The sequence below is a fragment of the Puma concolor genome, chromosome B1 (assembly GCF_028749965.1).
Source record: "Puma concolor isolate L17-30 chromosome B1, mPumCon1.1.hap2, whole genome shotgun sequence".
Taxonomy (NCBI): Eukaryota; Metazoa; Chordata; class Mammalia; order Carnivora; family Felidae; genus Puma; species Puma concolor.
Window position 1 is genome coordinate 36,039,422 of NC_141670.1, and position 21,316 is coordinate 36,060,737.

The 21,316-nt window shown below is 54.1% G+C and overlaps 2 protein-coding genes and 1 long non-coding RNA gene across 4 annotated transcripts in view; 1 reads left to right on the plus strand and 2 right to left on the minus strand.

Moving 5' to 3' along the window:
- Nucleotides 1–2,933: 2,933 nt before the first annotated feature.
- PHYHIP (phytanoyl-CoA 2-hydroxylase interacting protein) lies at nt 2,934–14,414 on the plus strand. The gene is made up of 5 exons (XM_025933088.2): nt 2,934–3,260; nt 6,982–7,175; nt 8,425–8,599; nt 10,454–10,571; nt 12,269–14,414. Exons 2-5 carry the CDS (start codon nt 7,011–7,013, stop codon nt 12,801–12,803), a joined length of 993 nt encoding a protein of 330 aa, XP_025788873.1. The 5' UTR covers nt 2,934–3,260; nt 6,982–7,010; the 3' UTR covers nt 12,804–14,414.
- On the minus strand, nt 5,658–7,016 carry LOC147581573 (uncharacterized). The gene is made up of 3 exons (XR_015250046.1): nt 6,815–7,016; nt 6,207–6,263; nt 5,658–5,743 (listed from the first exon to the last, which is right to left on the minus strand). It is a non-coding gene; the product is annotated as an uncharacterized LOC147581573 (long non-coding RNA).
- Nucleotides 14,415–19,568: 5,154 nt separating the features above from the next.
- The window catches only part of BMP1 (bone morphogenetic protein 1), a 43,935-nt gene continuing 42,187 nt past the window's right edge, over nt 19,569–21,316 (minus strand). For both annotated transcript variants that reach the window (XM_086703485.1, XM_086703486.1), the window contains one exon: nt 19,569–20,311. In XM_086703485.1, coding sequence (XP_086559611.1) covers nt 20,177–20,311 — 135 coding nt within the window. In that variant the 3' untranslated portion in view covers nt 19,569–20,176. The remainder of the gene's footprint in view (nt 20,312–21,316) is intronic.

Here is a 21,316-nt window from a genome sequence, read left to right on the forward strand (position 1 = left end):
CCCATGCCAATCTTGTTTCATCTGTCCGTCCTGTGTCCTCCTTCCCCCCGATTATTTTGAAATAGATCACAGATATCATGTCATTCATCTGTAAATATTATAGTAGGTATCTCTGAAGGACACATTCTTTTGAAAAATAACCATAAAATCTTATTATCAGAATGTCATTCCTAAAAACTATCAAATACCCCATTAGTATTCAAATCGCCCAATTGTCACATGGGGTTTGTTTTTGAAAAGTTTAAGTCAGTAGCCAAATAAGGTCTATACCCTTTAATATTTAATTGGAAATATAATCAAGGTATGGGAAGAGTTTTGCCATAAGAATGTGCATTGTAGGGGCACCCGGGTGGCTCAGTCGGTTAAGCGACTGACTTCGGCTCGGGTCATGATCTCACGGTTTGTGGGCTCGAGCCCCATGCTGGGCTCTGTGCTGACAGCTCGGAGCCTGGAGCCTGCTTCAGATTCTGTGTCTCCCTCTCCTCTTCGTGCTCTCTTTCTCAAAAATAAATAAATGTTAAAAAACAATTTTTTAAATAAAAAAAAGAATGCACATTGTAGTGTTGTTTAGAATGAAGAAAAATAAAATAATCATAGAAGAATAGGGGATTGGCTCTAAAAAAAGGGTATGTGACCTGACAATAGAACATACACAGCAGTTTAAAACAATACTGTAGAAAGACTGTGTATTGAACAGAAAAGGTATTGGTGAGTGAAAAAAGCAGGTTATAAAACAGTATTTACACTTTCTATTTTTGTTAATAAAATATATATTTCATATGCCTATTTCGAATGGTGGGGGAATGAATGATTTTAATTCTCTCCTAAATTTTAGAATTAACATTTCTCATCATTCTATAAGTGATCATGTATTACTTGTGTAATAAAAAGTTGTTAAAAATAAAAATGCAGCAAAAGCGCATTTTGGTGGTTGTTTGGTTTCATACAGAGTTACTTATATTTGGCTTGTTAAGCTTCATTCTTACCATGTGTTTTCTCATGTGATCTGCAGAGAAGTCCTCAGAGGCAAGAAGAAGCAGAAGCCCTGAGAGGCTTTGTGCCTCCACCTGATGCTAGCACATAGCTCCACAAAAGCGCATTCATATGGCTGTTGTTCACACTTGGGACACATGATCTCACGCGGTCTCCACATGCCATCCCGGGAAGGTGGGAGGCAGAGGTGTGCTGGGACTCATCTTCCTTTTAAGGGGAGAACCGAGTCATAGAGAACATGACTTTTCCTCACACCGCCTCTCAGGTTAGCTGTAGGGCCAGGTTTTGGTCCAGATGTTTGGTGCTGGCCATAACCATGAGATTACGTTTTGCATCTTTTCAGGATTGCAACATTTCAGTGTAGGTGTGCATGGGGCGGGACCTACCTCTGTTTGGCGAAGGGAGTGCTTAATCCTGTCTCAGTGTAACACACGGCACTGCATTCTGTGGTTCAGGATCTGACCCAACTTGCTCAAATTCTCCACACCCATTTAGGGAAGGATTGGCTTCTGCTTGTCTTTGCTTTCTGTGCAATATTCACATTCTGTCCACTGTCACCTTCTCTAACCTTTACCGCCTGCTGATGTCCGCAGCCCCCGGGTCCTGTGCACTCAGCTCATGTCTTCTGTGGCACTCTGAAGCCTGCACGGTCTGTCTGCTGCCCCTGCACCAAGCCCTCCCCATCCCCACCATGCTCCTGCTTCCATGGTCCCCTCTTGGCCATGCTCCACCTGTATTCAAGCTGGTTCGGACTTCTTCTTCTCTGAATCCTTATCTGTACCTTGCAACTTAGTTGTATATTTCTTGTTCTCTATGTCCACCCTTTTCCCCCTAAAAGACTGTGGGCTCCTTGCAGGCAGACATTGTCAATAATGATGGCAATGATAACAGTTCTGATAGGTGACTGGGCCCTTCTGGTGTATAGGCCCACAGCTTAGTGATTTACATAATTTCTCACTCAGTGATGGCAGTGTTTATAATGTCACTTGACAGATGAAGAAATCAAAGCTCTGAGAGATTGAGTAACTAGTCCAAGATCACTCAGCTAGAAAGTGAGAGAACAAGAATTTTAATTGTATCTGTTTAATTGTAAAGCCCATGCTTTTCCACACTGCACACTCTTTGTCACTGTTGGTTGCTTGATTCAAATTTCCTGGAGTGTTCTTCACAGTGGCATCCCTGGAGTTTTCCCTTGGTGGTAGCAAAGCCTCCTGTCAATAAGAGAGCAGATAGTACTCTCCCTGGCCCAGATGGTTGGCTGGGATGAGAAAATTCCAGGCTCTCTGTGTGTTCTTCCCACCCCCTTTCTTGCCTCTGCACACCCTTCACTGCCCAACAACTCCTCTCTCTTGTCCCTTTCCCCAGGGACACCTAAACAGCCAGAGGACTCTCCCTAGACAACTGGGAATCCCTGGGACTGCAGGTCTAATATGTTTTGATAGAGTTGGTAAAAAAAAAAAAAAAAAAAAAATAGAGCCATGGATCAGCCTAAGTCCCTGAGGAGAGAATCCAGACTGAAGACAAACCAACCTCCCCTACACCACCCCCACATCCCCCATCTGGACCCTTTCCCTTCATGGCTCCCCTTCCCCTCCCCCAATCAGAATCCCTGTTTAGGGCTCCCAAGCCTTTGAGCACAGCTCCACCCCTCTCCCAGCACCTAAAGTTTGGGGGCTGCATTCAAGTGAGAGATTTCCAAGTAGGGGTGTGTTAGAGGGACTTCTTCTGAGGGCAGCTTGTCCTGGAAAAACAAGGAAAAGAGTGGCAGCCACCGCTGCTATCTCTGAGGACATCACCGTAGCTTCCCAGGAGACCCTCTGCTCTTTCCCCTCCCACACTAGCCCAGGAGAGCGAGCGAGCAGAGCGATCAGGGACCGAGCTTGCTTATCGTCACCTGACGCTGGGCAGCCACTGATCCCATTGGTGGAGCCAGATTCAGTCTGGCTCTCTCGTTCTTTCTCGCCTTCTCTGCCTCTCTCTCTCTCCTCCACGCTGCTTTGATTTCGCTCTTGCCTCTCCTTGCGCTCGGCTGGGAACATCGCCTCTCTGGGGGCAGCAGCAGTGCGCTGCAGAGCCGGCAGGAGCTGCCTGCCGGGGCATGGAAGAAGCCTCTTTGGCAGCCTCGAGAGGAGCGAGAGGAGAGCGAGCGCGCCTCTGTCTGTGACCCAGGCGTCGCCGCTGCCCCTCTCCCTGGGGAGCACATCCACACAGAGGTCTCTCCCTTCCCTCCCTTCCGGGTCTTCCTCTGCAGAGCCCAGTGGAGCCAGGTGAGTGCCCTTTCTCCCCAGAGCATCCTGCTGTCAATTCTGAGAGGGACTCAGGTGGCAAGGGGCTAGGAGGTGGGGGCACCAGGGGCCTGCCACTGCCCATGGTACCCACCTGGATTGCCAGGGCCAACGACCTTGTCCCCTGTTCCCCAGGGCCTTGGCAAAGAGGTTAACCCCCGGATCCAGTCCCCGGGGCACCACAGTCAGTCACCCCGTGACCATTCTGCTGCAGTCAGTGATGCCAACAGGGACAGTGGGGTGGGGAGAGACTTCCCTCTGGCTTGTGGGTGGCTTTTCTGGATGGGCATGGGCAAGGGGTATCCATGTGCACGGCATGTATGCATGCTTGCAAGGAGCCTGGAGGTTTGCTTGCGTAGATAGTTCTGTATGTACACGCCTGTGCTCATGTGTGGGTCTCCACAGCTGTGTGGCATGTTTAGGAACATACGTTTCTTGTACATGTGAGGTACGTGTGTGGGGGGGGGTCACTTATCTGAGTAGCCTTTGGGTTATGTGGGCGGGGGCAGTGTGAGGCAGTATATTTATGGGGTGGACATATCACTTGTCATGTGTGTGGGAGTACATGGTGAGGGAGGGAATGCGTGCAACCAAAGCATTTCTATGTGGGGAGGGGTGACTCCAGAGCAGAAAGGGATAGGTAGGTGGAGAGTGTGGGCAGAAGCCACTGTCTGTGGGCAGCCCCTCATAGGTGTGCAAACCTGTTGGCACGGGAAGGATCAGGGCTGGCAGAGTGTGGCTAGAGACAAACCACATTTCCATAGCTGGGGTCTTTGAGCCTGGGGAAGACTTGAGAGAGAATATCAGAATATGGGCAGAGGTTGACGTGCGTGTGAATACACATGTGTGTGCAAGCAGGCATATGGATTGTATCCCTTCTGTGGAGGTAGGACGCGCCTGTGGCTTTCTCTTCCCCCCAAATATAGCTTGTGAGAATGTGTGCCTGTATGTGTGCGTGAGCCTATGAACTTGAACATGTGTGGGTCTGTGTGGAGGTGACAGCTTGTAGAGGGGAAACTGTGGGACATTCTTAGAATGTGGAACGTGGCGGAGGCACCCGAGTGTGTAGGTGAGTGAGTGGGTCTGAGAATGTCCGAGGAGGTGTGTGCAGCCCGTGTGCGGCAGGTGTGGGTGGGCACATTCAGTGTATGTGTGCATGTGTGTATACGTGTGCACGCACACATGTGCTTACCTGTGTGTGGGTGTGTAAATGCTTGTCTTGGCAGTGTGGGTGTTTCTCAGGTCCTGTCTCAACCTGTCCCTCACACCCCGACCTTCCCCAGTCACTTGGACTTGGAGAACTGGGGCTCACACCCACCCTTGGTCCACCCTGGCTTTGCTGTTCTCCCGAGTGTCACTCACGACCACTCTCCCAAACTAGCATGGGGGAGTAATCTCAGCTTTTCTAGAACTGTAGAAAGAAAGAATGAGCCAGGTCCTGGAGATGCACCCCCCCCTTGCAAAGATGGCTGCCCCGTCTCTGGAGGAGACTCTGAAGAGAGGAGTATTGAGGAATAGGTGTCCACATGTGGGGTAGGCATAGACTGAATCCCCTGTGGATGGGAGGTGGTGGCTCAGGCCCTTTCTAGCGTGGGATTGTGTCTGTGTTGGTGTGTTGTGTTGGTGCATGTGTGTGTGTGTGTGTGTGTGTGTGTGTGTGTGTGTGTGTATGTGGGTGCATGTGGGTGCATGCGTGTGTCTCCCTGGGGAGCTTCTCACAGGGAGCCCAGAGGATAGCAACTCCCCACGTCTCCACATCTGTCCCCATGAATTGCAAACTGGTTTATTATCATCCAGTTGTTTACCAATCCTATTATGTTTTATTTTTGGGTGGACCTGGTAGCACCCCCATGCTTATTTACCATAGGATTCTCTGTGCACAAGCCACCGGCATTTGGCTGGACTTCACAACAGGCAGGCTCACGCTTTAGGGTAAGAAGCTCAAATGAAACAAGGGCTCAGGGGACACCCTGGAATAGGTAAAAGCCATCACCCATATCCTTCACCCTGTGCCTGCCACTCAGGCAGCCCACGGATGAATTTAGAGGTATCAGGCTCCACAACAGGCTTAATTGACAGGAGAGTGTGGGTTGGATCTTCTGGAAGCTATAAATAGAAGTACCTGCTTTCGAAGGCACAAGGTACCCTTACCCTTAGCACCTGGGCAAAGAGAAGAGAAGAAGCAGAAGGGGAGAAAAGGAAACCACATTCCAGAAAGCTGAGGTGTGCTTGGACGGGGCTTGAGAAAGAACCAGGAAAGCATGAGCTTCACTGGGCACTAAGCAAATGCCCGGGAGCAAGTCCAACCCACATTCATGTTCTTGTCCCAGAGACAGTCTCTCCCCACTCCCTCTCCCTTCCCCACCCTGTTTCCCAGACCTCATGAGCCAGGCCACAGTCAAGGACAGGGTCAGATCTTCCTAGCAAAAGCACAGGTGAGTGACAGTGCTATGGTCCTTTTATACCTGGAAGAGCAGCTGGGGTAGAAAAAGCAAAGGTGAGAGAAGAGGAAGGTGAGAGAAAATGCAGTTACTTGAAAGGGAAGGATAGAAGGAAGAAAAATAAATAGCATTAAAACCATGTGCACCTATGCATATACACATGCCACACATGTCACACACACACGCACACGCACACACGAGGGGACACAAACTTGGCTTAATGATAAAGAGTTTGAGCTCTGGAGTCAGATGTGAATTCAAATCATTTTTTAGGCTGTGTGACCTTTGGCATCTTGGTACCCCCCCACCTCAGTTAACCCATCTGTAAAATGAGGATAGGGGCCCCTGAGTGGCTCAGTCAGTTAAGCATCCGACTCTTTATCTCAGGGGCTTGAGTTCAAGCCCCACATTGGGCTCTGTGCTGGGCATGAAGCCTACTTTAAAAACAAATAAATAAAATAAAATGGGGGGCAATAAGAGTACCTACCTATTGTGAGGTTTGCACGATATGATGCTTATGCAGTTATTATTACCACACAGATGCCTGAGGAAAATGTCAAAGGTAAAACCAATTATTTAAACAAGTCAAGCAACAGAGGATCAGCTGAAAGGAGAGAGTGATAGTTGAAAAGTCATGGGTGAAAGAAGAGCTGTGGCCCACGCTGCCCCCTCCCGCCACCAGTGTATCCAAGGGCATCTCCGTGGCACTTGTCCTCCTAGCCCTGCGTCTTGGTGACCCTCCCTGAGTCACCCCTAGAGACGAGGGCGGCCCAAGCCGGAGCGACCTGTCACCCTTGGCCTCTCGGCTGCCAGTGCCCTCTGCCCGCCTCAACCCTCACACTGGTCTCTTCCGTGGGTGCTTCCTGTCTCTCCTACGCCTCGCACAGCTCTCTCCACCCCCACCCCCTTTCTCTTTTCACGCCTGCTGGCTGAGAGCCCCCCTCCTCGGTTCCATCTGCTGCAAATCTGTCCTGCCTGGCGTCTGCAGCATTCCCACTGCCTTTGCCACCTGTCAGGTGCGTCTGCTCAGCAGACCCCTCTGAGGAGAGCCAAGAACCCCCCAGGGGGGACACCCCATCCCACCTTTGGTCTTACCCCTCCACCATGCAATCTTCCCATGCAATCTTCCCATCAGATTGGATGAGGCAGGTGTAATCAGTGGATTATCCCCAAGGTTCCAATTTGCAAGAGATGCTGGGAGCAAGACATTCCAGAAAATTCGGTGGCAGGGAGGAAGCTGCTAATTCTTCCTCTCCCATCAGTCCCCAAAGGAGCCAAGCCACAGGGGAGCATGGAGCTGCTGTCCACGCCCCACAGCATCGAGGTCAACAACATCACCTGTGACTCCTTCCGCATCTCCTGGGCCATGGAGAACAGTGACCTGGAGAGGGTCACCCATTACTTCATTGACCTTAACAAGAAGGAGAATAAGAACTCCAACAAGTTCAAGCACCGGGTGAGTGGAGGGTGTGCAGAGGGCCTCTTGTTTACACCCCTCCTTAAAGGGAGCAGGGTGATGGAATGCTTGTGGGTGATCGTCGGGAGTCAGAGAAGCCTGGTTCAGATTACCCTGTGTAATCTTAGGAAAGTTCTTTAGCCTCTCTGAGCCCAAGTTCCTTCACTGGTAAAAAGGGAATAACAATGCCAGCCCCCGCAGGCTTGTGAGAGGCTTTGGTGAGGTAATGTTTGCGTGGTGTCTGGCTTGGGGCCCAGCCACCATGGACACCATTATCGGCATCATGACTGGGCTTCAGACGGATCAGGAAAACCTGGGCAGGGGGAGGGGCGGGGGTGTGGGGGGGTGTGGGGGGGGCACAGACATCACACCTGGGGCTGGTGTCTCAGGATCCCACAAAGCCCCCGACTCAGGAAGGAGCTTTGTTGTTAACTGTGTGGGCCACTCGGTCCATGGGCAGGGGTGGGGCCCTTTGCTTGGTCCTCAAGGACGCCTCTTAGGCCCCTGTGATCCTCTCTGGCCCTGGCCCTCTGGTTTAGTGGTGTGGCTGGGTTTAGGAAAGAAACATGAGAGTCCTCTGCTGGCTGGAGTGTCCTTTCCCTGGGTCAGAGCAGCGTGGGGGTGGGCGGGAGGAAGGCTCCCACCTTCTCAAGCTGGCAGAGATGAAGGGGGAAGAGTGAGGTGGGAAGGAGCTGGTTCCCACGACGACCGTATCATGTGGGTTACTCACCCTCTCTCTCTTTGGAACTGGCTCTCCCGATCTGGGTGTCTTTTGGCAGGCCAGTTGCCACGGTGACGTGAATGTTCAACACCACCCCCTTAACCCTCCCCCCCCAAAGAATAAGGATATTTTCCCTTCCTCCCTGGCTCTCAGCATTTGCCGTTGCCGTGGAGACGGCACTGCAGTGTGCAGAGCTCTCGAAGTCTCCCTCGAAAACGGAGGTCTCACCGCCCTCAACTTTTCAGCCTCCACCCCAGTGGCCTTTCTCCCTAGTTCCCAAGAGAGTGGGTGTCAGGGGGCATGATGAGGGGTGGAGGCTGGGGGCTATCAATATGGCCTTCCCAATGGCCACTGCTTCCTTCCTCAGGAAAATGGTGGCCAGGGCACCAAGCCATTGAATCTTGGAGACTTTGGCCCTCCTCAGGTGGCCCAGGTGCCATCTGGGGAGTGTGAGGCCTGGCAGAATGCCAAGATTGGACGTGACTCCCAGTTTGACTCTTGGCTCTCCGTCTGTATCCCATTTCTCAGGATGTCCCCACCAAGCTTGTGGCCAAGGCCGTGCCACTGCCCATGACAGTGAGAGGCCACTGGTTCCTGAGCCCCCGCACAGAGTACAGCGTGGCCGTGCAGACCGCCGTAAAGCAGAGTGATGGAGAGTACCTGGTGTCCGGCTGGAGCGAGACAGTCGAGTTCTGCACTGGGGGTGAGGCCCTGCTGTCCTGCTGCTTTAGCACATCTGGCTTAGTTGTGATCTTACCCCAGTACACACTTAGGAACACCTGCTGTATACAGGCTCTATGCTCAGGCTGTCAGGGAGATACTCATGGATGTGCCTCGCCCCTGCCCGCAACAAACCTGCAGTCTGACACAGGAGGCAGACATGAGCCCTGCTAATCATGTTGACAATACCATTCCTGTACAGGCATGGAACTACTTTTCTGGCTTGGGGCAAGCATGTTTTTCTGAACTGTAGTAAAATGCACACCAACACAAAATTTCCCATTTTAACCATTGTTAAATGTATAGCTCAGTAGTATTAAGTACGTTCACACTGGTGTGCCACTGACCTCCAGAACTATTTCAACTTTCCAAACCGAAACTCTAACCCCATTAAACAGCAGCTCTCCCTTCCCTCCTCACTCCAGTCCCTGGCAACCACCATTCCACTTTCTGGGTCTGTAAATTTGACTACTGTTGGTACTTCACGTGAGGGGAATCACAGTATTTGTCCTTCTGCAATTGGCTTATTTTGCTCAGCATAATGTCCCCAAGATTCATCCACGTTGAGCATATGTCAAAACGTCCTTCCTCTACAAGGCTAACAATTGTATGTGCGGACTACACATTGTTCATTCATCGTCGGTAGATGGATACTTAGTAGGTCATCACATTTGCTTGTCTTGAGGCTCCACTTAGCCTGGAAAATGACCCCTGTTCGGTGGTCCTGCAAACCTCTTAGCAGAATTCAGTTGGCAAATTCCAGCATGAACAAACACCAGGCTTATGTGTATTTGGTCGTGGATGACCCACGATCTGCCCCACAATATTCCATTCCTTTGGTGTCCACAGTGAGAATTGCTCCAGATCTCTCTCTGTCACAAGGAAGGGGCAGGGAACATTCTTAGCCCCGGGCCTCTGAAGCTGCTGGTTCCATCCTCTGCCAAGGCCTATGCCCCAAGTCTCCTTGACATGCCATTCTCTTTTGAGTGGTGCTTTTTCTTAGCTCGGCTGCAAAACCCCACTCTCTGGAGGTGCTCCCACTCCTTGTGGGGAAAGCCTCTGGGTTTACCCCAGAACTCCACACGTGGTGGAAGTTTAATTCAAACTGGGGAGTTGGGGATGGCTGCAGTCCAGTCCACACTACTCTTGCCAAACCCAGCACCCTGGCCAGGGCTACATCAGCAAGGAGGAAAGGGCACCTTTTTCTAATTTGTACAAAGGCTCTGTCTTGGCTAGCAGCCGCCCTGCCTGGGCCCCAGGGCCCCAGACTCTGATCCTGGCCCTGGGAGGTGTCCAATCTTACCATCCTGTTTCCAGCCTTCCCTGCTTCTCCTGGGGTGCAGATGCACTCACTGCCTCAGACCCTAGTCTGGCTAACCATTCACTTCAGTGCTCTGTGATCTCCTCATGAGCCCCCACCTGTAATTACCACTGGCTTCCACAGCCTTTTGCCTGCTGGGTTTGAGTTCTCCCTAGAGGACCTCAAATTCTCCCCTCTCAATCCTTCCTTTGCTTGCTGGTCCTCTTCACATGAGGATAGCTAGTGATTACAGCTCCTGGGGTCCCCAGCGTGATTGTCTAACTGGGCAGCCCCTGCCCCTTTCTGACTCAGAGCCCTGAGCCTCTGGCAGCGAGGGTGCAGAGGTGCACCCAGCTGTCCATGTTCCCAGCTGGGCCACCTGGCCTGTTCCTATGTGGTCCAAGGTGCTGTAACTCTTTGGTATCCCCTGTTGCTCTGAGGACAGTTGTGGGCTGGTGTTCAGTGTGCACAGTGGGTGAGTGTGGGAGGCTGTGATGCTCAGTCTGGCCCTGGGCTTACCAGCCTGGACTCTTGCAGACTATGCCAAGGAACACCTGGCCCAGCTGCAGGAGAAGGCTGAACAGATCGCAGGCCGCATGCTCCGCTTCTCTGTCTTCTACCGCAACCACCACAAGGAGTACTTCCAGCATGCCAGGTACAGCATGGCCCCTAGCAGGGCCTGGGTCTCTCCTTCCTCCCCTGGCTCTGCTTTGCCCACACAGCCCTGGCTGTCTGACATCACCCCCACCTTGTCATTGCCAGACCAGAGTCCCCATGGCATCTTATCACAGGCTGGCTCTGGGGGGGTGGCTGGCTGTTTGGGATTGGGCTCCAAGGAAGGAGAGGACTCTCCTTGGGATGGGGCTGCCTGGGGGAACCATGCTAACTGGCCTGGGTGAACGAGATCTCGGGTTTGTTCCTCCTTTGGGACAGTTCCTTTCACTGGGTTCTAATGCCAAGGGTCAGCCATCTCTCCAGTTCAAGCCCTGGGTCCCTGGGGGAGGTGGTGAGGGTAGCACAGAGCGACAGGTTTCCATGCATGAAGGGTCATTGTTTTCAAACTGTGTGCTGGATAGCCTGGAGGCTCCAGGAAGCTATCTCAGGGCACTTTGTGGTGGGGGGAGAGGTGGGTACTGACGGGTTGTTGAAGAAATCAGGCTGAGTCTTGGTGCGCCCCACACCTATCATTCAGCGGGAGCATCTTCAATTTTATTGCCTATGGACCGCCTATGTATAATTTCCTTCGGGGAAGAAAGAGAGGGGCTCTGTAGTCCAGAAATATTCAATCCAATTGATGATCTGGTCCAACCCACTCAGCCTATAGATGGAGAGCCTGAAGCCCAGAAAGCCAGTAAGTCACTAGTTACTTGAGACTTCCAGGACCAGGCAAGAGTGAGGCTGGGTCTGGGGCTGCCCATCCTCCCCAGGCCTGCTGACACTGCTCCAAGACATTGTCCTTCTAAGGCTGGACTAGGGCAAGCTGCTACTCTTACTGTCTTTGTCATTGCATTCAGCTGGGGTGGGGCGTTCTGACCCTACCCCAGGGCAGCAGGGAACAAGGGAGATCTTTCTTTGGTGTTTGTACTAAAGAAGAGAGGCAGTGAGGTGTGTGGTGAGCTCACTGGCCCAGTTTGAGCTCCTCTTTCAGCAAGTAAGAAAGAGTCAGAAAGCACCCATATGTGCTAGGATATAAAGGTGAATAAAGGCAGAGTGCCCCCTCTTGAAAACCTCAGAGTCTATCGGGGGGACAGTACAGACAGATGGAATGTAATGAGTGTGTGTGTGATTGTTGAGTATAATTCAGTGTCTGCACATGGTTTTGTTGAATACAAATGCCTGATGCTCCTGGAAGATTTTGAGAGCAGGGGATACCTATGCTGGGCCTTGATGGATGATTAGGAATTTGCCAGGGTAGGTGAAAGGAGGTGGGAAAGGCAGGCAGTCCAGGCAGAGGGAAGAGCACTGCAAAGGCACAAAGGCAGGAAAGTTGGGGTTCACATGTGGCTGGAGGATCTTACCTATGGATGTGGAGGTGTTGGGAGGTGGGGTTAGAAAGGACAGATCGTGATAGCCCTGCTTTTCATGAAAGCCCCATTAAAGGGTTTTAAACTGGGGAGTGGTAGGTTCAGACATCTCCTCTGCGAAGGAGTGGGCTGCATCAGCCCATCTCCAGGGCTCTCCCTGCTCTCACATTCTGGAATGTTCTATTTGTGACTGATGGAGGCGGCAGCGGGTGGGAGAGCGGGGTGCTGCGCTGGCTCCTTTCTCAACCACACACAGCAGCCAAGCCTCAGCCCAGCTAACCAGCGGCATTTTCTCTTCCCTTTGGCATTTTTCCCCGGGGGTGGTTAGGACCCACTGCGGGAACATGCTGCAGCCCTACCTGAAGGACAACAGCGGCAGCCATGGCTCTCCAACCAGTGGCATGCTCCACGGCGTCTTCTTCAGCTGCAACACAGAGTTCAACACAGGCCAGCCGCCTCAGGACTCCCCCTACGGCCGCTGGCGCTTCCAGATCCCTGCCCAGCGCCTTTTCAACCCCAGCACCAACCTCTACTTTGCAGACTTCTACTGTATGTACACAGCTTACCACTACGCCATCCTGGTGCTGGCCCCCAAGGGCTCCCTGGGGGACCGCTTCTGCCGTGACCGCCTGCCCCTCCTGGACATTGCCTGCAACAAGTTCCTGACCTGCAGCGTGGAGGATGGGGAGCTGATCTTCCGCCATGCCCAGGACCTCATCCTGGAGATCATCTATACCGAGCCCGTCGACCTGTCCCTGGGCACCTTGGGGGAGATCAGCGGGCACCAGCTCATGAGCCTGTCCACTGCTGACGCCAAGAAAGACCCCAGCTGCAAAACCTGCAACATCAGCGTGGGCCGCTAGGGACTCCTGGGGAGGTGGGGGGGCTAGAGAGAGATGACAGGCAGGGTGGCGATGGGTGGCCTAGGTTCAGGGAGCTGGCTTTCTCTCCCCTGCCCCCCCCCCCCAACCGCTCCCTCCACGCCACGGCCTCCCCCTTCCCCACCCCGCAGGCGTTAGAGGCAACAGAGGGCGGTCCCCTTGGTGGGCGTGGCCTATTCAACGTCTGGCGGACTTGGAAAGGCTTCTTAGCCGCGGTAGGTTGGTGGAAGGAGGGTAGATCTCTGGAGATTTCCCCATTCCCGGTTTCCCCGTCCTGCTGTTTCTTGCTTCATTCCGGCCTCCACTTAACGGAGACTCTCAGCCTGGGGGCTTTCGCTGAGCAGCCCACCCTAGCCAAAGCCCACGAGTTGCTTGCCCGCCCCCAGAGGCACAGCAGAGAGATGCGGGGTGCTCCTTTTTAGCCCCGCCCACCCCACTCAGGGCCAACCACAGAATGCCCCTCCCCGCTCTGCTGGGCCGGGGACCTCCCACTTCAGGCCTGGCCCTTTCCCTCTATACATAGTCTCTTGCACCGCTCTGCCCCCCAGCTGCTCCTTGACTCCCAGCACCCTCTTCCTGCATGGGGAGAGCTGTCCCTTCCTTTCTCCACCTGCCCTCTAGAAAGGGGCCCTCTTTTTCCTCTCGGCTTTGGGGGCTCCGGGCTGTTGGGACTTTTCCTTTCTTACCTGGAGATGATAAATACCCCAGCATACCTTCTCTCTTGCTCAGAGCACTGAGGTCTGGTTCCCCCAATGGCAGCCACTGGGGTTGAGGAGGGGGAAAGAGACCCCTGAGACCCAGAGGTACCCCTTTTAGGCCAGGAATGGGCGGCCTCACGCTCCGAGGGGACCCAGTGTGGAACTAGAATTGAGGGCTTTCCCTAAGAGCCCTGGCACCCTGCCTGACTGTGCGCTTTGCTCGCTCTCTTTGCCACGGTTCCGTGACTGCTCTGTGCCTGTGTGTGACCTGGACTGTGGCTTCCCTGCCACCGCACCTCACACCCCACCCACCGGCACTGTCTGCTCCCCACTGCGAGCCTGTTGGCAAAGAGCTCCTTCCCTGGGGAGTTCTTGATGAAGTCTTCCTGGGCTTCCCAGCGTTTTTGCCAATTTCCTACTTTTGTATGGGTCATGAGGGTGGTGAGGGTGAACCCCTGAGATAAGCGGACCAGGTCAGGGGGGTGTTGGGTAGAGGTGTGGATGAAGGCAGCTAGCTGTTTGGGGGATGACGGAGGTGATGTCAGGCAGAGGACAACAGCCCCCACAGTGAGAGCCGGATTTCTGTGATGAAGTACAGAAGGGGCCAGCAGGCCAACAAGGCCATATCTCAGTAAGGGCACAGGTGGGACAGCTGGTTGCCTCTTGTGTAGCCACAGGGAGTGGTGTGGTCAGCTGTCTCTGTGGCACAGAACAGGTCTGGGGGCCCTGGGAGATGCATGGAGGAGAGGACATGGGCCCCCAGGCCTTTTCCGCCTCTGCTGACAGCATTGCTGTGGGGGTGGCCCACTGCTCTCCCCTGGCCCTGTGTCTGCCCTGAGCTGGGGGCACACCCGCCTGTGTTGTGCTTGCATCAATAAACCACCATGGCCTGAGAGCCCCGACTCTCTTTGGGCTCTGGGAGGGGTAGTTCTGACTAGGCAAGTTGCACAAGCACAGAGGAACTCAAATGGGGATGCCCCCCAGGACAAGACATCTGGAACTGTCTCCAAGGGTGTTCCAAATCTTGCTGTGGGAGGCAGAGCTCAGAGAGCAGAGCCATATCTCTAGCTTGGAAGGGACTTTGAAGGTCTTTTGGTACTTATGACCTTGCACTTTGCAGAAGGGGAAACTGAGGTTTCTTAGAGGAGAACCTATAGCAATCTGGAGACCTAACCAAGGTCCTCTTTTTGGAGCCCTTCCCAGTGCAGCAGCCTGACACTGCATCAACCCCAGATGCTACTGAATTTCCCTCCCCCAGAGCCCAAATGTCCCCTCCCCAGCAGGGCTCCTCATTTGCAGATCTGAGTCACCTCTGCGTCTATTATTATGGACTTATTAAAATGATCCTCTGCCAGAGTATGAAAGCTCCAGAAAAATTAGAGTCACCTCGCTGACACTTGCCTGGGCTCAGGGCCAAATGAACATGTGTCATCCAGAGCTTGGGGCATAGCCTCCTTGGGCTAGGGGAAAGCTGAAGGGCAAATGACCACTTCCTGAGGGCCTATTATGGGCCAGGCATCTGGCCAGGTGCTTTCACACACATCAGCTTCACAATGGCCCTGTGCTGTAGTATTCCCACTTAACAGATAAAGAAACTGAGGCACAAAGAAGTTAAAAGGATTGCCAGGTAGGCGACAGTGCCTGGGTTTGATTCAGAGGCTGGAATCTTCCCATTGCATTGTCCTGTCCTCCCTCATGTATGCCAGGGACCACCTGGGCTGTAAGACATGGGCAGGCCCATCTGAATATGTGGCCCTCTCAAGGGTCTCCTCCACATCTCTTCTGGCTGACCAAGGCTGCGCCTCCATCCTGAATAACACCAGAGGGGGCTGTGGAGTCACAAATGCCAAGGAGCCTTCTTTTAAAGGAGTAGTGGGCAGCACTGGTGTCCAGAATTCCATGGATGGGGAGTGACCTCCAGGATCCATCCTTCCACCTCTGGTCAGGACACCCCCACCCCACCCCAGAGGGGTTTTTGGAATCCTCCCAGAGGAGCAGGCTTTAGTCTTCCTTTTGTGAGCCCTCTGGGTTTCTTAGGAAAAGATTGACTCCCAGTGTCCTCTTAGTGGGGGATGAAGGCAGCAAACTGAGGTGGGGGTGGGGGTGGAGCCACATGCAGGTTTCTCCAGAGAGCCTGCTTCTCCTTCCTCTCTCCAGATGGCTGCTCTCTGGCATACTGCCAGCCCTGTGCTGCTCAAGGCGCGCGTCAGAGCTGGGTCAGGGCACTCGCTGGAATCTGCCCTGGGGTCCCTTCTGGCCTGTGTTTCTCTAATCTGACCTGGTGGAGGGAAAAGAGGTCTACATGAGAGTGGGTGCACACGCAAACATACGGAAACACCACCTCCCCGTGCTGGGTTTAGAAGACACGCTTGGCTGCCACAGAGAGCCACAAGGTGAGGGACTACCCTGGGCTGTGGCTGCCACTGTCCAGCCAAGGGATTCCAAGTTAGCCCCGCTCCAGTACAGGCAGGGAGGGAAAATGAGGCAGAGGCCACCAAGGGGTGTTTCCAGGTTATAAGTGGGGCATAGCACAAACACATAGACTCAACACATACACATGGACACACACACTCATGCCTCCACCTCCCTGTTTTGGTCTCCTCTGCCTATCTATTCCTTCCCTTCTGGGCTAGCAACGTTCTTTTAATCTTGAATGGATGACAGTTCTCCCAAGGTAGTGGGAGGGGAGGTGCCAGTCCTGAGGACCCTCACCGTTTTGTATGGTTTTGGTGTGCGTCTCTTCTCTGTGTTAGGAAAAGAAGTGGCTGGGGTCCCAAGGAAAGGGATGAGGAGGGACCATTCCCCCAAATGGAGGGAGGCCTTCAGGAAGCTGAGCTGAGGTGATTGGCCGTAAAACAGCTTGGCCACAGCATCTGGAGGAGATTGGAACCAGATGTTCCTGGGATGGGGGAGGGGAGGGTGTGGGGCTGGGAGGAGGCTGGAGCAGGAGAAGCAGGCTGGTCAGCAGGAGGCTGGGTTGGGGGGGAGTGGGGAGGGCCTTGTGGCTCTCTGGGGAAGACAGCTGGCTGCCCTATCCCCACTCCCCAAATCAGACACTGCTATTTTTGCAAACTGGAGCAGCAAATCTTTTCACAGATTCTAGAATCAGCCTGTGTGTAGGGACAGTCAAGCACAGGGTGTGACTTGGGAGGTGCCCAGAAAGGCTACCAGCTAGCCAGAAATGTCTCCTGCTGCCCCACAAGCCCCGCCTTGCTGCGGGCTAAGTGTTGCCTTCTCTGGCAGGAGTACATCTGCCCTAAGCTCCTAATGCTTGACTGGAAACTAGTGTACCCAGAAGTTTCCTTTTTGCATAGAAAGAGAGTAGTCCAGGAACTGGAAAATTGTCTGGCAGAGGAAAGGAAAAGAAGGTCCATTTATGGAGAGCCTCCTATTTGCCAGGATCTCTTCAAAGGTTATCTCATTCCTTCCTTGAAACCCTGTGAAGTGTTGTCATTCCATGTGTCTAGATGAAGAAACTGAGGCTCAGAGAGGTTAAATGACTCACCCAGGGGCACACAGCCACCAAATGGTAGCACTGATGTTCAAAACCGGCTATGTTTGCATGCAAGTTTGTGACCTTTTTCATGACAGAGAAGCATATAGGGTTAGGGTTGGGGGAGGGGGAAGGGAAAAAGAGGAAAGAAACAGTGAAGCAGAGGTACAGGGCACGTGACTTTCCTTCCACTATAGTTGAGCCAAACTTGGCCCTAGACATCCACCCCCCCACGCCCCCACCCCCCCGCCATGAAGAACCCTGCTCTCTGGCTGCTTGGAGACTAGACAGACCCTGAGTCTTCTTGTCTGTCTCAGCAGTGGCAGGAGGGAGGAGGGTTGCTGGGGAGGATGACAGGCTTGGGGAGTAGAGGCCCAGGGAGGAAATAGCTGACCAGCACCACTGGGCAAACCATGGCAGATTCAGGTCTCCTGGATCAGTATCTCCTAATTCTTTTGTCCTGTCCTCTGAAGGCTACAAGGGTGCTCCTGGAAGGACAAGTCTGAAGCTTCAGGTGCTTATCTCAACCTAGAAGTCGGGCAGATCCATCCCAGCTCTTCCACTACTGGCCATGTACTCAGAACCAAGGGGGCCCTCAGGGGGCCCTCTGGAGCTTGGAGACAGTTGTGGGAGCAGGAGTACCTTCCCGTGACATGGAGTCAACTGAGCTGATGGTAGCCACACTGGAGTTGGTCTAGTCTAGAACCCTGAAGCCGGCAGAAGGTGAGGGTGAGCAAAGCATTGAAGAGTGCATGAATAAAGTTCTGGAATATATATTAATGACCTGCAGCCAGGTCCTGAGCAGCCTCTACCACTGGGAGGCAGCCTCTGAAGATAGGCCCAGAGAAGACAGGGAAGGCCCACCAGCATGATTCCTAAGTCGTTAGAGGGATCTGGGTCTATGGTGGTGATGAAGTCTTGGGACAGGCATCTGGGGTGGCTGCATGAGTCAATCCTGAGCTGCCTCTGGCTGTGGCATTGCTGTTCACAGAGCCCTTGTTCGGGGTGGAAGACTGGGTACTCGCTTTGGGCTGCAGGCCACTCTCCACAGTCCGGGGAGTTCTGAGCCTGGTTCCTTCTGGGCATGTGACTTGTGAACTGGAAGTAGGGTCCTCTGAGCTTCAGAGGGCCCTGGAGGGCTGGTGAGGAGAGCTGTGACCACCAACTACAAATTCTGCCAAGTGGGAATGGCAAAGTGTCTGGGTGAGATGCCCAGGCAGCTCCAATGGTTTGCGGGCCTTTCCATTCTACTCATGGTCCTCCAGGCTGTCCTGACCACCGAGGTCAGAGGAGGTGGGGGCCGGGAAGGGTGGTTATGATGTCACAGCCTGTGACCTCACTGGAGCAATAGGCAGGAACCCCTCGGGCCATCCCCCCTTTCTTGCAGGACCTCAAGGCCTCATCTGCTCTCAGGACGGAAAGAGAGGGCTGCAGCCTGACAGTGGGAGCAGGCTGGCTTCCTGGAAGGAGAGGGTCCTGCATACACATCAGATGCCAGCAATGTGTCTGGTTTCCACTACTGCTTTCTGCTTCAAGGGCCCATCTGGGGTGTACCGTACCATAATGCTGCCTAGGGGTATGTCCCCTCCCACAGTCCAGAGAGCATAAGGCACAACATGTGCTTCTGCAATAGGGCGGAGCTTGAGGCCAGTAAAAGACCTACAGACCCACTGAAGGATCTCAGGGAGCCCTGGGGGTTGGAGCAGCATGCCTGGCTCTGAAATGTGGGAGGGGCTAGCCCAGGCATAAGAACGTGGGTCTTCTCTCTTTCTTTCCCTTTGAGATCCATGTAGAGTAAAGGGAGAGAGAGGCTCCTCTGAATGGAAGGGGCAGGGATGTGGCTTCTCTCCTCCTGGTCTCTGGGAAACAGGTCTGTGCCTCACTGCTGTCTGGGGAGGGAGGGGGCAGTGGCAGGAAGGAGGAGGCCAGACAAGACACAGCCTTGGGAGAGGGGGCCAGAGCTGGAATGTTTGCTCAGTGGCTGCCTAGTGTCTGGCTCTTGTCTCCATGAGAAGAGAAGGACCTGCAGGGGGCCAGCACTGGGTGTTTGACCTTCAGGAAGGCAGAGTTTCAGGGCCAGTCAGTAGATCCATTCAGGCTGATGCCAGTTTTCTGGCTTCTGGCGAGCTCTCCTGGGACACCCTCCAGCCCACCCACCCCTTCCCCAGTCAGAGACAGAAGACATAGATGGACACCAGCTGGACAGACACATGCCTATCCCCTTTTACTTACCTCCCCCCACTCCCGCCCCCAAACAGCCTCTTTACAGAATGTTCCACTCCTCTCGTTGTGTGGGAGGGCTATGAGCAGTGCGTGTATATGCGGTACGCCTGCAGGCTGAAGTGTGCTAGGAGGCTGTGTTTGTGTGTGCCTGAGTGTGAAATCACACCCTCAGGGGTCCTGGAATCGAGGGAAGGAAGTGCAGCCAGCAGGGCCAGGTGTCCTGGCTGTGGGCTGGTCTCAGAAACAGCAAGCTGCACATCTGGAATGAGAAGCACCGCACCCCCCCCACCCCCCCCCCGCCCCATGTCCCAGACAGCATCTGGCACACGATACTGGCTGTAACACTTTCAGTTTATTGGCTGGTGTGCCCTGGTGTGGCTGACCAGCCGCTGGGCCTGAGAGAAGCCCCGTCTTGTTTCCCCACCCCCTCTTCTGCAGCCCCTCACGGTGCATCCTGTGGGACTCGTATGGAAACTCACACCCCAGGAAGTGGGGAAATAGGGGCTCAAAAAAACCATGTCGAGGTTGGAGAAGGGGTGGGAAATGTACATTACAATGAAGCTATGCCACCGGCTATACACAATACGGTGCACTTAGAGAGGGCAGGGAAGATGGGAGGGTCTGCTGACAGACGCTCTCCCCCCCAGGCCAGGCCCCCAGAGAGGAATGGCCACTTCAAGTGTCTCTGTGAAAGCTCTGGCTCCCTGGCCCTGGCCCCTTGTTCTGGTGGGGGCAAGGAGGAAGGGATCACGGGGAAGGGGCTCACGAAGCAGTCCCATTCCCCCGCCTCCTGAGGACAGCCTCACCTGGACCATCGGCCTGCAGGTCCTGGCGCCTGGGGGACAGGGACGGGGTGCCCACCTCCTGCCCACCTCCCACTGTCCAGTCCAGGTGACTGAGGGCAGCAGGCTTCCCGTCCCCGCCCCCGTGTGAGGCAGTGGTCATTTCTTGCTGTGCAGTGTGTCCTGGAACTTGGTGCTGGTGAACCGCAGGTGGAAGCCTTTTTTGGTGATGGTGTCATCTGAGTGGAATTTCACCAGGACAGAATCTCCGGCCGAGTACACCTCCTCAGGAGGCTGACAGAGGAAAAGGATGGGCATGAGGCTGAGGCTGCTGTTTTTCCTCCCCAGGATCCCCCGCTCTAAGGAAGGTGGGCGGCTCCCAGACATTCACCAGATTCCCCCAGCCCCTTGAAGCAGGGGGAAGACTATTGATAGCAAGAGTTTAAGGGGACACCTGGAGGAGGGGAAGAAAAGCAGGGGATAGAGGAGCTTGCCTTAAGTTCAGAGTCACACTTCATACCCAGCGCTGCTATTAACGCTGCTATTAACAAGTTAGTTGTGAAGTCTCAGGCAAGGCACTGTCCCCCTCTGGGCCTCACTTCCCTCAAGGGCAAGCGGGAGTAAATGCTCCCTGCTCTCCAAGCTCAGAAGGGCTGATGGGGGTTGTGGGAGGGAGCAAATGAGAGTGTGGTTGTGAATGGGTTTTGCAAAGGGAGTGGGTTCTCTGAGAGGCTACCTTCTCACTGTCTCAGCTGCCTCTCGGAGAAGACAGAATAGCTGGGTCCTCCAGACATAGCTGTGGCCATTCCCCTCCCATCCTCCCCCAGTTCTGGCCATGGTTGGCTCTAGGCGATGCCCCGGCCTAGCTCCTGCAAGCCCCTCCTTACCTCTGTGTACAGGCCCTCAGAGAGCCGCCCACAGAGCCTCAGCACATGGATGCCCTGGCTCTCAAGGCACAGAAAGCATCATTTCCGAGAACCTTGGGGACATTTCCAGCAACCCTGCCAGGAAGCCCTGACAGGATTGGGTTCCTTCCCCAGGTTCCCTCCCGTTGGCTCCAGCCTGGTGGAAGTGTCTGCAAGAAGCCACCTGGGGACACCCAATTTGGTGTGTGGCTCACTGGAATGTGCCAGATCAAGGGAGTTACAAAGGGCAAAATGGGGAGGGGGTGCCGGCTTGGTGACCAGGGGATTCCAGAGTGGTGAGCCAGGCAGGGGAGGGGCCTATGTGCTCTGCTCCTGCCCCACCCCCCCACCTCTCTGCCCTGTCCCAGACCCTGTGAAGCAGAAGCTCTGTCCT

Coding starts and splice junctions, on each gene's coding strand:
- PHYHIP (XM_025933088.2), top strand. CDS start 7,011: ATGGAGCTGCTGTCCACGCCCCACAGCATCGAGGTCAACAACATCACC. Junction 7,176..8,424: donor CCAACAAGTTCAAGCACCGG/GTGAGTGGAGGG, acceptor CCCATTTCTCAG/GATGTCCCCACCAAGCTTGT. Junction 10,572..12,268: donor GAGTACTTCCAGCATGCCAG/GTACAGCATGGC, acceptor GGGGGTGGTTAG/GACCCACTGCGGGAACATGC.